Raw genomic sequence first — 16,861 nt, 5'->3', positions numbered from 1 at the left:
TAACATTATTTTTAATGGAAGGCTCACTGTGCATCACATTTGTATTCTTTTCCATAAAATAACTGTTTATGCCAACACAAATCATCCTCGTAATCATCTGAGATTGGCCATCTGGTTTTACACAACACAGGGTTTCCCCCAGGAGGCTGTTTATCAGAGGGGGTGAGATGTATCTTTCATTAAATACTATATTGCCTTGAAGTGTAAAATTGTAATTCTGTTTAATTTGGTGGAGAGGCAGCCAACCTCTGCTATAAAGCACTGTGGAAAACCCTGTTTAAATTTTAATATGTTGATAATTTATGCTTCTTGCCAAAGCTTAATCTTAACCTAATTTTTCTGCTACTTTCTTCTCCCCCTTCTTTCAACACCAATCATCATTCTGACATTATCACTGAGTAGTCACAAACATTCCCTTCAGATGCATTTCAAACTGCCACTCCCCATGGATCATTGGCCCCTTCACAGTCATATGTACCACCTGTTTCCCCACAAGCACCCATTAATGTTGTCACTGCATCCATGCCAGGCAGTGATGCTGCTGGACTAGCAGGGACAATTGTGCCTCATGTTCAGCAGACCCAACACCCTGCCACACCCATGCAGCTCACTGACATCATTTCCCAAGCCGCACCCCAGCAAACACAGTCTGTCATGATCCCCCAGCAGACTATTGTCCCACAACAACAGATAGGAATGGATCCCCAGACCTCCACCCTTCAGCAGCAGCTGCAACCGCAAATGGGGGCCCAGGCCGCTGAGCTTGAACAACAACAAGTTACTGTCGCTCAGCCTGCAACAGAACAGCATCAACAGAGCCTTTCAGCTGCATCTATCGAGAAACATCAGTCTGAGACTCAGCAGCAGATCTGTGTACAGCAGCCTGCCCCACATGTCCACCCAACTTCACAGAAGCATGTGTTCACCACGCAAACAGGTATGGAGCATCGAACTATGTCAGTGCCACAGCCAGGGGAGCAAATTCAGACTTACATACAGCAACCAGCTGGGGATCCCTGTGAGCAGACAGTGGTACAGTCACAACAACTGCAACAACAGCTTCAGCAGCAGCAAACTCTGTTACAGCAGCAGCAGCAAAAAGAGCAACAGCAACAAGCTTTACTGCTTGAGCAACATCAGCTGTATGTCCAGCAACAGCTTGATCAACAACAACAAATAGCACTGCTTAAACAGCAGCAGCAAGTCCAACTACAGCAGCAGCAAGCACTTAAACAAAAGCAACTGTTGGATCAACAACAACAACAGCAACAGCAAGCTCACATTCAACAGAAACAAGAGCAGAAACAGCAAGGCGTTCTACAACAAGAGCAAACAATTTTTCAGCATCAGTTAGAGCAGCAACCACAAAAACAGCCTCCATCACAGCAACAGCAACAGAGTCAGTTATATCAACAAATTGGACAACCCCAAACTGGAACACAAAAGGAAACAGAGAATCAGCAACAAAGTGGGCAGAACGAGCAACAAATTTTATTGAAGCAGGAACTCCAGCAGACGCAACAGCAAAATGAACAACTGCAACAGCAAGCCTTAATCCGACAAATGGAACAGCAACAGGCACGAATACAACAGCAGTTAATTATTCAGCAACAGCAGCAGCTACAACAAAAAGCTCAGCTACAGCAACAAGAGCAGCAACAAGCACAGCTCAAGCAGCAGATAGAGCAGCAGCAGCAAGCTCTTTTGCAACAACAGTTAGAACAACAGCGTCAGCAGCAAGTCCTGTTACAACAACAAGCAGAAAGATTACAGCAACAGGCTATGATAAAGCAACAGATTCAAGAGCAACAGCAAGCTGCCATCATTCAACTTCAGCAAACTGAAAAACAAGAAGCTGTCCCTATTCCACAAAGCAACAGCGAGCAGCAGATTCATCAGCGACCAGCTGATATACAGCACATGAATATCTCACAACTAAACTCTGCTCACTTTACACCTCACGCCTCTCAGCAACAAGTGATAGAGCAACAGCAGCAAGTGGTACTGATGCAGCAGCAGCAGCAGCAGCAGGCATTTGTTGCCCAACCACAGCAGCACACGTCTGTAATGGAACCTCGTATATCAGTTGGAGCACCAGTCAGTACTGAGGCCATTCATCACCAAACTCATATTATGTCTCAGGCCCAAGTCGCCATGACCATTCCAACTACACAGATCCCTGTCCAGATGCCTGCAAGTGTCCCAGTGCAAGGACAAAGTGAGGTTCACCCCCAGAACCAGGGCCAGATCCCAGCCCAGTTTATAGCTCAGTCTGCAGTCCAAGCATCTCAAGCTATGACTGAAAGCCAGGTAACTCCTCCATTGTCATTGATTCAGGGACACACACAACTTATCCAGAAACAGCAGATTCCTTCACAGAGTAGTTATCCTGGGCCTGTCCCTCCCATGCAGAATCAGGTAACTTCTCAGCGAATCCAGACTCATCCTCTGAGCACAACTTTTACCCAGTCACAACCACTGCATGGCCAGGTCCCAAAAGTTGATATTCAAATGATGGGGCAACAAACTATTGTCCAGCCTCCAGCTGCAATTCCTTCAATTCCCAGTCAGATCCAGCATGAAACTACTGTTCAGCAAAATACTCAGATGCCAGGGCTCATTCAACCCCAGCTTCAACAACAAACTCAAGGCCAGCAAATTAGCCAGTTACATGCTCAGCCTGCTACTGGACCTTTGACTACTCAGTATGTCCCTCAGCCTACCCAGCAAGCCATACCACCTGTACAGCCGGATATAACTCGTATTGCCCAACAGTTGGAACAACAGCAGCCAGTAATCCAGTATCAGCAGATGATTCTTTCTCCGGGCTCAGCTGGAAGTGGTGGAATTAAAACAGATGGTCTCAGTTCGGTAGCTGCCCCTCTTCATCCTCTGCAGGCCGTACAAGCCCAAGTCCCAGGTCAAAGATCAGTACATCCAGTTGTTCAGGCTGACCCTTCAGTAATTCAGTCCATGTCTCAACCTGCTGTGCCTCAGTATACTGAACAGTACCAGCAACAGCTGCCAAAGCTTTCTCACGTGCAGCAATCTCTAGCCATGCCACCCCCACAGGCCCAGTTACCAGCGCAGACCATCCCAACTCCCATTCAACAACCACTTCCTATGAAACAGGCTTTGATACCCCTTGATGAGAGTCAGCTTCCCTCACAGTGTCAACCTACTTCACCTCTGATGACCCTTGCTTCTGGACAATTAGGACCCTGTAATATGGCTGAACCTCAGTCCCAGGGCAGGACCCTGCCCCTCTATAGCCACCCAGTGCCAGGTGCCCCTCCTTCTCCGCAGCACCAGCCCAAGCAGATGCTACCAGCTCTCACACACACACAGACCAGCAGTCAGGCCCAAGCACACTCTCAAACACAGACACACACTCAGACACACACAGAGACACCTATATCTGAACAGCCTATTCTGTCCCAAGCTGTCTTTCCTGCACAACAAATGCCCCAAAGCCCTCTGCATACCTCATGTCCTCCCACATTACCATGTCTTACATCCCTACCATCCACCTATCCTACCGCTGCCCCTACTCCAGAGCTGCCTACATCTCCACCAATGGCCCAGGTAACCTTACCAGGGCAAGCCGACTTTATACCCGCCTCCCCTCTGCCTGTTACTACTCTACAATCACTTGATTCTAATGCCCCAAAACTGACCCAAGCCTCGCTGCAAGACTGTGACCTTTCCCTGCTGGGCATTGCTCAGGTACAGGAAATATGAAAGTTTGCTGTATTAATTACAAAATAATTTTAATTTACTGACATATCAGCAGAATAAGTGAGAATATTGCTATCTAAACATTTGAGAGAGGCTTTGACTGCACCTTTTTGATTCATACTAACAGATTCTGATTACAAAGTGTCTTCATAGAACATGTTATATATGTCATTTGTCATAGTCACATTATTGTTTTACTTGACTCTAACATAGCTAATGTGTTTTTGCATGGTTTTCTTCATGCTGGCATGCTTTGTGTGTGTGTGTGTATACATGTCACTCTACAGGACGGTCCTTGTAAGACAAGTGCAGATCGTCATTCTTTGTCAGGGTAAGTGATATTATTACAGTCTGAGTTCCATATACAGGTAATACCTGATACTGACATTTTGGCATTTTGCAGATAAGCAGTAGTGCAAGACACAGATATATTTTATAAACCATGAAAGAGTCTTGAAATGTAATGATGTTTTAAATTAGAATCCAGCATGGCTGCTGTTTTTAGATCATTCTGTGGAAGTCTCCCTGCATTTGTGCCTGCTCTGCACTGTATTTCATACATGTGGCAAAAGTTCACAGGGAAAGATTCCTGGTGCACACAACTGTTAATGTTGAAAATAATTAAAATTATGCTTCTGGTTGCACCTCTGAGTCAATGTACCACATATGGAATTTGACACTGCAAAATTTTTATCTGAAAACTGCTGTTTGGTCTTTGCGTCATAGCCAAGGACTTGGCTCTCATCACCAGTGATGAATCTGGACAAAGAAAATCAGGCCAGTTTTACACAGAAGTTGATGTTTGCTCGCTGCACAGAAATGGCTAAGCACAAAAAGCACAAGTGCTCATAATAGCAATTCAACAAACAATTTAAAAGTTGTAGTGACAGTGAAAGAACTCTAAAGATGCATGAAAATGTAAATAAAAACAGAACGCAGTGATTTGCAAATCTCATAAGCCCATATTTTAACAGAGAAAACGGGCATGATTCTGTCACGGAAATTGCTGCATGGGTTTTAAAAACACTTAGCAAAAACACTGTCTGTGAACACAGTTTGGTGTACCATCCACAAATGCAGGTTAAAGCTCTTTTGTGCAGGGAAGCAGCCATATGATTCACATTATCTAGAAACGCTGCAGTCTTCTCTGGGCCAAAGCTCATTTAAAATGGACTGAGGCAAAGTGTAAAACTGTTCTGTGGTCAGACGAATTAAATTTGAAATTCTTTTTGGAAAACATGAGTGCTGTGTACGCCAGACTAAAGAGAAGAGGGACCATCCGGCTTGTTATTAGCACTTAGTTCAAAAGCCTGCATCTCTCATGGTATCGGAGTACATGAGTGCCTGTGGAGTTGGCAGCTTGCGCATCTGGAAAGGCAACATCAATGCTCAAAAGTAAATACAGGTTTTAGAGGAACATATACTCCTATTCAGATTATGTCTTTTTAGGGAAGGCCTTGCATATTTCAGCAAGATGATTCTAGACTGAATACTGCAACTAAACTTAGCACATAAGCTGTTTGGCATTGGGAGAAAATATTTGGCAAGTTTTTCATGAGCACAACCCACATACTCAACTCTGCTGCTCAACCCACAAATGCATTTTCCTTTCAAATGTGGCTCCATTTAAAGGGGGGAATAAAGAGGCTTTCCAACAGTATAAGATTTATTGCCAAGAAGCGTTGTTCCAACAAAGAAATTATCAACCAAACACAAATTTCTTTGCATTTTGGGCAGAATTTATTACAACAGCATGGCTTCATAGTAGAAGAGTCCAGGTGCTGGACTGGTCTGCCTGCAGTCCAGACCTTTCACCAATTGAAAATATTCAGTGCATCAGGGAATAAAAAATACCACAAAGAAAAATATCACAAAAAAGACCCAGGACTGTTGAGCAGCTACAATTCTGTATCAGACAAGAGTGGGATAACGTTAATCATCCAAAATTCCAGCGTCTGTTCTCCTCAGTTCCCAGACGTTTACAGACTGTTTTTAAAAGAAGAGAGGGATGATAAAATGATGCTGCCATCAAATTCAAAATCACATTATTTTTCCCAATTTAAACATCTGATATAGTGTCAGTGTTCTATTATAAATTAAATATGAGTTTATGAGATCTGCAATTCATTGAATTCAGTTTTTATTTACATTTTACACAGTGTCCCAGTTTTTTTGGAATTTGTTTGTATTTTTACACTTGAGATTTACAAGACCATTTATAATATCCATGACGCACTTAGGTCTATAGCAGCCAGTGGTGAAGACACCTTGCAGCTCTTGGCGAATGGGAAATTAGAGAAACTAAAGCCTCAGAGAAGAGCTTCCAGTCAGAAGCCTGAGAAACACCAGTTTCAACTGAGCATGCTTCAGGTGAAAAAATACAGGAAACACAATTTGTTTACAATATGCTGTATATTTTTTACCAGGGAATTTTAATAGAATAAATGTGATCATTTGTCTTGTACTTAATAGGTGTCCGGCAGTGGGGACAATATGGTGGAATGTCAGCTGGAGACGCATAGCAACAAGATGGTGACATTTAAGTTTGACATTGAAGGGGATGCACCTGAGGACATAGCAGATTATATGGTACCCTCTTGTGTATTCCAGTAGTTTACACTTATTCTGAAAGGTATTGTTTTTCATTTTTGATGACTTCCATTTGGTAAAATCTCACAGGTAGAGGAGGACTTTGTCCTTGATGTGGAGAAAGATAAATTTGTTGAGGAGCTCAGAGCAATAGTTAAGAAAGCCCATGAAATTCTTCAGACCCATTCAGAGGTACATCTTTCAGCTTGTCTTCTCCAGTTTTTCTGTTTTGTTTGAATAATGACGAATCTGATCAAAATGAATATTTATTAAAAAAATATATATATAAATCCTTTTTTCTGTGTTAGACTGGATCAACTGACCAGTTACAAGTCAGCACTCCCACTTACTCTGGTAAGTTTAAATATATATATTTTCTTACTCAAAAAAAGTTTTGGTAAAATAGGAATATGTTTTATGTGATATAACTTAGTAGTAAACAATCTTTGTGGTATCTCAGTGGACCCAGTGCCCCATTCCTCCCCAGTGGGACGCTGGCGCTTCTTTATCAACCAGACTATCCGCCATAGAGACTCTCTTTCCAGTCAGGGAGCAGCCACACCACCACCCACTACAGAGACAAGGATTCCCCAGTCTCCTAAAATAGAGAAAGGTGAGCTCTACTCATGTCAGTTTTACTGCTTTGGCTTATTAACATGGCCCATTTGACCACATAACAGAAACTTAACTCTGTGTACATTTCTGTGGCTGTAGAGAGCGAAGGATCCCAGAGTCTGGAGTCCTTGACTGGAATAGGCTCTCCTTCCTACCCCACCCTTTCTGCCACCTCCCCCCCAGACTCCACTGTTTTAGCACCCACCTCCATGATCCCCTCTGCTCCTATTCATCACACGGCACCTGAAACCAAGCCTGGACCAGTCCCTGTCCCTGTCACCACCTCAGCTGGCCTTATCTTAGCTTCCGCTGACCAAATTCCCATTGCTCCCTCAACTATAACAACGCCCGCTGCTGCTGCTGCTGCTGCTAGCCTCCCCAGCTTGTCTGCTGCTCCTACTGTTGTGTCTCCCTCACCCACCACTATTCTTCCTGATAATCTCTCTTCTCCTGGAACCAGTGTTTGTTCTACTGCGAGTCAAATTATAGACAATACTGTGATCGCTGCTTCAAGGCCGTGTATGTCTGCAATGGACCAATCTTCAGCCTCTTTTCATTCCCCTCCTCCTGCTGTAGTCATGCCTTCTGCTGTAAGCCAACTTGGCATAGAGCAGCAGCAGACATTCACCCAAGTAGCCCAACAAGCCCCACAACAACCACACCAACAGCTACAGTCTATATCACAGCAGCAAGTACCATCACCACAACAGCAACTGCAGCCAATGCAGTTTGAGCAACAAATACAGCAGCCAACACCACCACAACAATCACAACATCAAGTGTACCAAGAACAAATTCCACTGCAGCAGGAACAAGCACTTCAACAGTCTCTCCAGCAGTTACATCAACAGCAGCTAATTCAAAAACAGATACCACTTCACCAACAGCTGACTGAGGTGCAGGCACTGCCTCAGCAGTGTCATACAGAGGTGTTACAACAGTCTCTGTCTCTGCCACCATTTCCTCTACAACCAACCGAACAACCCCTTATACAACAGCAGACAGCACAATATGTCCCACAGTTGCTGCAGCAGCCTCAGTTACAGCAGTTACAACAGCAGATTATGGCTCCTGCTTCTCTGCTGCCCCCCAAACAGGCCCACATTGATCAACAGCAGCAGCAACAGTTAAACCTAGAACAGACATTACACTTACAGCAACAGCAAATGGTGCAACAGCAGCTACAGCAGCAGCAACTTCAGATGTTTATGGGTGCCGCAGCTTTGAAACCAGATCAAAACCAAATGCTGCCCCAGTCAGTTAGTCAGCAGTTTCTTCAACAGCAGACACAGCTAAATGTTTGCCTAGTACCACAACAGCAGGTTCCACAACAAACCCAAGTACCTGTTGAGCTGTTACCGCAACACATACAGGCACAGAAACAGTCACAATACACAGAACAGCAACAGGAGATCTTTAAAGCCATGGACACACCCCACAAACAGCTGCAGTTTCCACTGCAGAAGCAGTCCTCCTTACAGATGTCAGAGTCAGAGGTGTCCACAGGAGAGACGAGTGTTACAGAGGAGACAAGCAGTTATTCTGCCCCTTTTCATCCCTCTTCTGACTCCTCTCTGCCACCTCTGCATTTGGGTACTGCTGAAGCCCCCTTGCCCATGCTGTCCCACATAATGACACCATCCCCTGCTCAGCCTTCCTCTGTAGCCGAGTCAGATAGTGAAGGCCCCCCCAAAATTGAATTTGTAGACAATCGCATAAAGACTCTGGATGAAAAGCTAAGAAATTTGTTGTATCAGGAGTACAGCAGTGGGACAGCACTGGCTGGGGGAGCTACCTCTGGCCCAGCATCAGCTGCCTCCACATCAGCAGGTGGTGATGAGTCATCAGAACCACAGTCAATCCACCTCTTATCTTTCCCCCCACCTGCCTCCATCTCAGATACTTCCCCACACTCCTCATCCTCCACTACTTCCTCCACTACCTCCCGTTCATCTTCCACCTCTCCTGACCCAGAGAGGGAAGGAGGTGCGGAGAAAGCTTCCACAGAAGTGCCCAACTCTGTGGAGTTGGACCAAGTGGAGCAGCAGCCTGGCCTATCACTCCACACCACCTCTGTCTCATCCAACCTACCCACCTCACTTCTGCCTCCCAATCAGGATGACTCTGCTGAGCCCCGACGCCCACCTGTACCAGGAGAGCCAACCATTCTTGTGAGTGAATACCATGGATTCGATTTTAAGTAAATTCTCTTTCAGTTTGTCTTTGACTGTAGTCGATTCTATTTTTTGTACTGTTTCAGTGTGTAAAGGGGATTCCACTATGTTTCAACTGTCTGTGATTATTTGTATTATATAAATGTTTGAGTATCTCTACGTTTTTTTATGTCTCAACTCCATGCAGCCACTCTTAATTGTCTTAACTGTTCTAGGCTGTACCCTCACACTCTGATACCAGTGCCACTGGAGATGCATCATGGCCCCCCAATCAGCAACCGATCCCCCTCCGGCATGGACAGCAGCAGCACAATGCAGGAGGTGGATATTTTGGCCTAAACCTGACATGTCCTAGTATCAGAAATCCTGTTAGCAAGAAATCCTGGACTCGAAAATTCAAAAACTGGGCATGCAAACTGCGCCACTCCGCCAGCTTGTTCAAGAAGCCCAGAGTCCAGCAAGGTAGCGTCCTTTTAGGGAGTAAGCGCGCGAGAGAGAGCGAGAGAGCGAGAGAGAGAGAATGGGATGTTGGGGCATGGACCTGAATCTAATAACTAGTACTAATTTTAACATAGAAAGTAACTTTTTAACCGTAAAGACATAAATGTTAATGTTAATGGACATTAATGTTTCCAGCTAAATAATTCTGTTTTTGTATAATGCTATTTGACTATAGTCCCCATGTAAGTCCCCAGTGTTGACATCACTGCATACATTACTGTTTGTTTTTGTTTTATTTTATTTTTTCTAAATTCCTTTTTACTAAATTTCATTTTCTTGGCAGTCTTTCTTTTTGCATGAGTTGCTCACTCAGGGGCGAGAACAGTGGAGCGTAGAGGAGGGTGGGAGATTGGCACAGTGTAGGAAGAGTTTGGCATCAGAAATCTGATGTCCTGCCAGTGCCGATGAGCTCTGGAGTAAAGACAAGCTGTGCCTGTGCCCAGGAAATATTCCTTCACATCACACCTCCCTTCATTGACCCAAGTCCACAGGCACTGCCAGCAACAACCATCTCACCTCCACCTGCTGACTCAGTGTAGACAGCGTAATGCATCTCACATCATTACACAGATAACACAGATGCTTAGCTAATATTATGTAATTTTTTGTCATTCAGAATACATATAGGCTTACCCTGTAAGCTCATACAGTGTAGCACTGCTCCATAACACTGATATATGATGTAGTTGTAATGGATGCATCTATAAAGTATCTTTTTTGCATTATTAGTGTAAAACATATGAAGGTCATAATATGTTAGCATACATTGTGCGCATAAGTTACTGTTGGGCTCTTTTGCACATGATTAGGCTTTTCATGTGGCTAAGTTTTATCACGTTTTTGAAGTATTCAAGTCATCTTGCATGTAATTGTGTTTATGTATGTACTGTATGTAGCAGTAGCTTAGATCTTCTGTTACAAGAGCACAAGCATGAGCATGTATGTTATGTTCTACACAAGTGACTAATAATGGACCATTATCTGTAAGTAACACCTGTATCAGGCTTGCATATTTTATGTTCATTTTTATGTTTTTTCCTTAAAAATGGCTGTGATGTTCCATGTACACACTTCTCTAATGTAGTAATCCCAAATATCAAACACACTGACCAATATCACTGTTGCTCTGACACAGATCTTAAATGTGATATTGGGTTATGTTGTCTAATGTGTGGGTGAAGCAGTGATGAGTAAGTGAGAATGAGAGCGTGGATGTGCGGGTGGGTGGGCTACACTGTATTTAACTATTTCATAATATGTTTTTTAATTTAATAATTTTGCTTTTAATGGATGCATTTACCACTCCTCTCCACACGCCGCATAGATTTCTTTTAACAACTTTACATTCACAAAAACTTCATTTTAAAACTGAAATCCACAGAAAGCATGATTACACGTTTTGTAGAACTGCATGCAAGTTAATAAGTCACATTGTAATTGTTGTGTGATATTAGTGGCCGATTTTTAACACTGTGCCCTTGTGTTTGTCCCCTGTGTCTGTCTTTGTACACTTGTATTTCTCACTGTCATGTACATTTTTTTGTTTCATTTGCCTTTGTGTGTGTGTCTGTCTGTCTCCTCATTTATGTGTTTTTTTATACGTGTCTGTGTTTTTGTATCTTTGTCCTTGTCTACCCCCTTTGTTTTCATCCCTTTCTCTTCATCAGGAGGAAATTCAAGCAGTCAGGCACTTAAAGATGAGAAGGAGAGAGCACCACTTAATCGACCTCAGCCATGCAAAGGACGTTTTCAGGTAGGAGCACATCAACTAATTCTTATTACTCTCAATCTTTTGGGCAGTCTGAACAAGCGATTAATGTTTCCCACATTATCTACCATCAGGTGACTCCAGTGCCCCAGACCTCTCCCCCAAAGGCTCAGCCATCAGGCCATGGCAGCACTCACAGAAAAGTTGGACGTTTCTCAGTAACCCAAACTGAGACTAAGAAAGATGACAGGCAGACTGACAGCTCCCCAGTGTCCCCTGACTTGGAGAGGGAGAGGAGGAAATGTCGGGCAAAGGATGGAGATAAAGAAGATAGTAAGAGAACTCCCTCAATGGCCCACCCCCCTCGAGGTCCTGGGCAGAGCCATTCACCCCTGGGAAGCAGCGATGATGATGATGAGAGTGAGCTGGAGGATGAAGAACTGAGAAGAGAACTACACAAGCTCAGAGAAAAGTAAGTCAGCGAGGGGAAGAAGTTTTATTATTGTACGAGACTTTTGTCTCTCCATTTATTGAATTTTCTGCTTTATCTCTGTTTATTTTGGTTTCTTTCCCACAGTGCATAACCAATCTCTTTCTCTGTAGGCACATCAAAGAGGTGGTTTCCCTTCAGGCACAGCAGAACAGAGAGCTTCAGGAGCTGTACAGACAGCTTCGTTCTCTCAAAGACCAAAGACAGAGCCTGCCTGCCTCCTTGTCTCGTACCCCTCCTCTTCCCACAATGCCTCCTGCCCTCTCTCCTCGCAGGCCCAGGCCATCCAAAACCAAGCTTCGGCCCAGGCCTCACTCTCACATGGACAACAATGGAGTTACACATTCTGGTGAGGCCTTTAATCTTTCTTCTCACTTTTTTTTATATAATTGTTCTCTGCATAACTGTTTCTTGTATGTGCCATCCAGGGATTCAACAGTCAAGCAGTTTTTCAGGTAGTGAAAAGAACAGGCTGTCGCTATACTGCAAGCCAGAGCACCACACATCACTGCCTGCTAAAAGAGGTACAGTTTAGCATAATAGTGCTAAATCAGGTCAGCATGCAGTATTTAATGCCACTTGGTGCTGTGACGAGTCACCTCATTTTTTTCACAGAACACAGTCCTCTAAGAAAGAGCACATTCACAGATGAACTGCACAAACTTGTTGATAATTGGACAAAGGAGACAGTAAGCACCACCCCACCTAAGCCTTCACTGAATCAAATTAAGCAAATTCAGCAGGTGCAGGAATTGGCAGGCTGGAGCCAGCCAACAGAGGTAGGACTAAACATGATCATATTTATCACATTTATTAATCTGACACAAAAATAAATTTTCATAGGGTGCAATGTATTCTAGTTTTTTAATCGTAAATGCTCTTGTAAATGATTTTGTATTACCAAACAAAACCAGGACTTGATAAAACCAAGTCAGAAAGCAGTAAGAGTTTTAGGGAGTTTCAAGAGCCAACAGTACCAAAAGATCATTTTTTTTCAGTCATAGTCTCTAAGTATTACCTTATTTGTGCAGGTGGCTCCACCAGGTTGGTTTCCAGTGGCACAGGCACCCCCATCCCCTGCCAGTTTGACTGTGGCAGCCTCTTCCCATTACACAGGTGGAGGAAGCCTGTCCACCCTGCACTCTCCAGGACCACCACCACAAACACACATGGCTCAAGTACCACCAGTGCAGCAGAGTTTACACCTCCATCAATCTCTCCCCCTCCAGCAGATGAGCTATTCACAGTCCCCAGTCTGCCAGCAAATACCACAGCCCCTGATGCAAACTCCCATGCAGTCTCAGTCTTTATCACAGACACCACCCATGGCCCAGCCTCAAAGCCAACCGCTGCTGCCTTCCCAAATGCCCACATCACCAGTGTCCACAGCTACATCTTTGCTGCCTGGCAGTGGAACCACTGCACCCACAGATAGCGCTGCTGCTACTGGTGGGGCATTTTGCTCCTCGTCCTCACCCTCTTCCACCTGTTCCTCGTCTTGCTCTACTGCTGCTCTACCTACCAGTGCCAAAATTCACCCAACACCCCCCACCTCTACTCTTCCTCTGGGACAGAAATGAAACCAGGTGAAGTGTGAGGTCAATATGAAAGTCCAAGAGATGGAAATACCATGTGGGCCAGGACGTAAATCAGATCCATTTAGAGTGTTAGTTCAGTGTATGTGTGAGAGAGTTGTGACTGCAATGGATATATGGATTCTAGTGTACTTGTGGATATGATGGGGAATTAATGTGAAAGAAAGATGATAGATTCTAGTATGTACAGACAGAGGGTAATATGAAGCATGGCTGGGGTTTCTGAATTAGTATTGAGCTGTATAAAGTCTTTGATGTATGAATGTGTGAATTTATGAGTGTGAGTGGATTCTTTGAGTACATATCACTTCTGTCTTTGGAAGCAAATTAACAGTTCTGTTCTTGTTTGCAAACCAACTCAGTGGGACCTGAAATCTCCCTAAGCAGAGATAAGAAGGACAAAAGAAGGCGTTGACATTTTTTTTGTTGGATTTGTCAATGCTTACAGTGAAAGGACTATCAATTTTAAAAGTGCAATTAGCAATGATCATCTGCATTGATCAGCACGTATTGTTTTGATTTGTCTTTAAGGCATAAAATATTTTTGTAGAAGCATAATAATTAATACCTGACGCATAGGGGATTTTTTTCATCATCTTTTAAACTAAGCATACAGCACAAGTGTTTCAATAGGCAATCAGAAAAAAAGAGAAAGCAGCATGTTTCCGAGTTCAGCACTTATCTGGCTATCCATTTAACCGCAGTGCAACCAAACACACTGTTGAGGTGTCGTGTACCTGTACAGCATGTGCTTGGTTTTATATCGCTTTATGTTTGCAACAGAATTAACATGACCAGATGAATTCATAATATGATGGTAAATTCAAATATTCCATCTCTGTTCAGTAAACACCTGGGTGCATTCAACCCCAGAACTGCATGATCTTATGGCTGACTTGACTTGCTGAGTGCAAACTGCTTGCACTTGCTGTATATTCATGAATCTCACAGTTACTGTTTGCTGCCCACTGAGGTAACCAATCATACACGTTTGCTTTCATTATGAGACAATTTCACATTTCTCTTTATTTTTGCCGCATATCAAGTATACCAGTGATGAAGAGGAACATTTAAAAGGAAAAAAAAAACTGCCAAGTTATCAATAACTAGGGAAACCATAAAGGTATTCTCATTTTGCCTTTTTTTTTTTTAAAGCATTTTTGTGAGTGTATATTTTTTTCTGTGTGACAAAGCTTTGTAATAGTCCCATGGTATATTGCATTACGAATTGCGTTCCTTTCTTTCATTCATCAAAGCAGCCTCTCAAATGTCATTGTACTCAAGTGGAATTGTTTACCTTGCCTAGGTTTTAGGCTTACTATCTTTAAAAAAAAAAAAAGAAAGAAAAAGAAAAGAAAGGAAAAGAAAACAAGTGAGATCTTCAATCATATATCAGTTATAAGTTTGATGTTCAACGCTGATGTGAGATCCTCACATGCTCATTTGTCAGCTTTGTTTGGCGTTGTACAAATTCCTCATTTCAATTGTGAACTATTTAGTCATTAACTATAGGCAGTCTGAATTCATTGATCAGAAGGTGACATGTGGGCCACTGTGCTTTACACACACAACTAAAGATTTACTCCAGTCAAACATCCTCCATTTCTCTATTTCTAAACTCAGTTTGTAGATGCAGATATTCAGAGTAATATATCAGCAGCAGATATATTACTGTAAACACTGTCGGCTCATCAGCCATACACACATTAGACCATTGATGGCTAGGTGTTAATGTTTTTTTTTTGGTCTAAAAAGTAGCCAGTAGTCAAAGCAGTATTTCTGATTTATTAATAATAGATTGTGTGCCACAGAAAACAGGAGATTTAACAGGATGGCAAAGACTGCTAAATGTACATCAAAGGCCTAAAACATGAGTGGGTAAGGAGGAATAGTTCATGCTAAGTGGTATGGTTGTTCAGAAGCAGCATAATCTAGACTATAAATTACACAGTACTCAGTATTTGTTGCTTTTCAAGACTACCCACATTTTCACAGAGATGTGCTGTAGTTCATTATTAGTGAAGGTGTGTGCGCTGTCATGTCTGATACTAACATGCATCTAACAAGCTACAGCTTAATGATCATGACTCGTGAAAATAAGCTGACTTTGTCCTTGAAGTGTTACCAAAATGTTATCTAAAAGATAAAGATTATTTTTGTATTTTGGAATGAGGTTGTACAAATTGTAAAATTGTGCTCTCACCGCTATAAATCAGAGGTTATTTGAAACTAGAAAACTGGTTTTCATCCCTGTTTACATGGGACTCCCTGCTGTGATATACCTCTGACAGGCTTATCCAGATGATACATAAAGTAATGACACCTCACCTTCTCATTGGGCTTCAGGTCACATAAAATTAACTTAAAATAATGCAAATAAAACAAAAAATCTGGGGAGTCCCAAAATGGCATGACTGAGAACCAAGGAAAAAAGTACATTTGGGCAGAAAAGAAAAATAGAGGAATAAAGTATGTTGCTGGTGATTTAGCCTCTGTAAATTGTAACTAATTCATCTGTTGATTTTATTTATGTTTTGTAACTAATCAAAATTAAAAAAACAAAACAAAAAAAACCCATCAAGTTACAATGGTGTATGAGAGGTTTTTTTTGTGTTTTAAGTTCGTTTGGCAAGTAGGGTGTTTGTGCAAATCATTTTTCATGTGGATACCTTGCAGAGGCATTTTGTTGTATTTTGACATTTTTTAGACCTTCCGGCCAAAGGACCAAAGAGCTTATGTGATGGCGAGACGTGTTCATCCTACTGGGTTGACACCCAAATTGTGCTCAAGGTCGTGGTCATTTGTGTCATTTTTGTAGGCATTTTTCATTTTCAAAGGAGTTGCTACTCCTCTCAGATTTTAGTGAAACAAGATTTGTCCTGGATATGACTGTGAGCTTCTTTGACTTCTTAGTGGATTTTAATTCTCTTTCATTTGTGCAATGTAGCCAACTAATGACAACAAAACTTGTACCTTTTTTCTATACGTCACGCATAACAGCAACCTATGAATTGTCATAGATCATGAGCCGGATGAGCTACCACATCAGTAACATTCTGGTTTGTCTTCTGTGTTTTGTGCATCATCATATTCAACTTGAAATAAGACAAGGAAGCTATACAAAGGTGTCAGCTTTAATTTGCTTAGGTTTACATAATGTATGAGATACAGACCCTTTTAAAACAGTGCTGAAATTGCAAGGCTTAAAAAAATAATGGGACACTTCCAGATGTTTTTGGCAGCTGTTTTGTCTCATCACACTCCGACTATATGGATCAGAATTGTCTGAGAGCTCAGAGTGACATTTACAGTGCCACTGGATGCGCAGTTGTCGGTCAGTATGAGTGTTAAAGAAATGACTATACAAAGTTGCTACTTTGCTAAAATAGATAAGCAGTACTTCTGAATAATAAAATAGAAAAAGGAAAGAACAAGGGGAAAAAAATAAACC

General features: G+C 42.6%; 1 protein-coding gene across 5 annotated transcripts in view; it reads left to right on the top strand.

Annotated features, from left to right (window-relative positions):
- The window catches only part of wnk3 (WNK lysine deficient protein kinase 3), a 38,306-nt gene extending 22,337 nt beyond the window's left edge, over positions 1-15,969 (top strand). For 3 of the 5 annotated variants that reach the window (XM_030734336.1, XM_030734338.1, XM_030734335.1), the window contains exons 11-25: positions 403-3,726; positions 4,026-4,069; positions 5,979-6,108; positions 6,211-6,327; positions 6,418-6,519; positions 6,636-6,681; positions 6,788-6,940; positions 7,042-9,113; positions 9,332-9,578; positions 11,285-11,370; positions 11,460-11,797; positions 11,929-12,164; positions 12,244-12,339; positions 12,431-12,594; positions 12,847-15,969. In XM_030734336.1, coding sequence (XP_030590196.1) covers positions 403-3,726; positions 4,026-4,069; positions 5,979-6,108; positions 6,211-6,327; positions 6,418-6,519; positions 6,636-6,681; positions 6,788-6,940; positions 7,042-9,113; positions 9,332-9,578; positions 11,285-11,370; positions 11,460-11,797; positions 11,929-12,164; positions 12,244-12,339; positions 12,431-12,594; positions 12,847-13,395 — 7,704 coding nt within the window. In that variant the 3' untranslated portion in view covers positions 13,396-15,969. Of the gene's footprint in view, positions 1-402; positions 3,727-4,025; positions 4,070-5,978; positions 6,109-6,210; positions 6,328-6,417; positions 6,520-6,635; positions 6,682-6,787; positions 6,941-7,041; positions 9,114-9,331; positions 9,579-9,900; positions 9,935-11,284; positions 11,371-11,459; positions 11,798-11,928; positions 12,165-12,243; positions 12,340-12,430; positions 12,595-12,846 lie in introns of those variants that run through there. The other 2 variants (XM_030734339.1, XM_030734340.1) reach the window with 2 other exon arrangements.
- Positions 15,970-16,861: the final 892 nt, after the last annotated feature.

The sequence above is a fragment of the Archocentrus centrarchus genome, chromosome 7 (assembly GCF_007364275.1).
Source record: "Archocentrus centrarchus isolate MPI-CPG fArcCen1 chromosome 7, fArcCen1, whole genome shotgun sequence".
NCBI lineage: Eukaryota > Metazoa > Chordata > Actinopteri > Cichliformes > Cichlidae > Archocentrus > Archocentrus centrarchus.
This window is presented reverse-complemented; position numbering and strand designations above follow the sequence as displayed.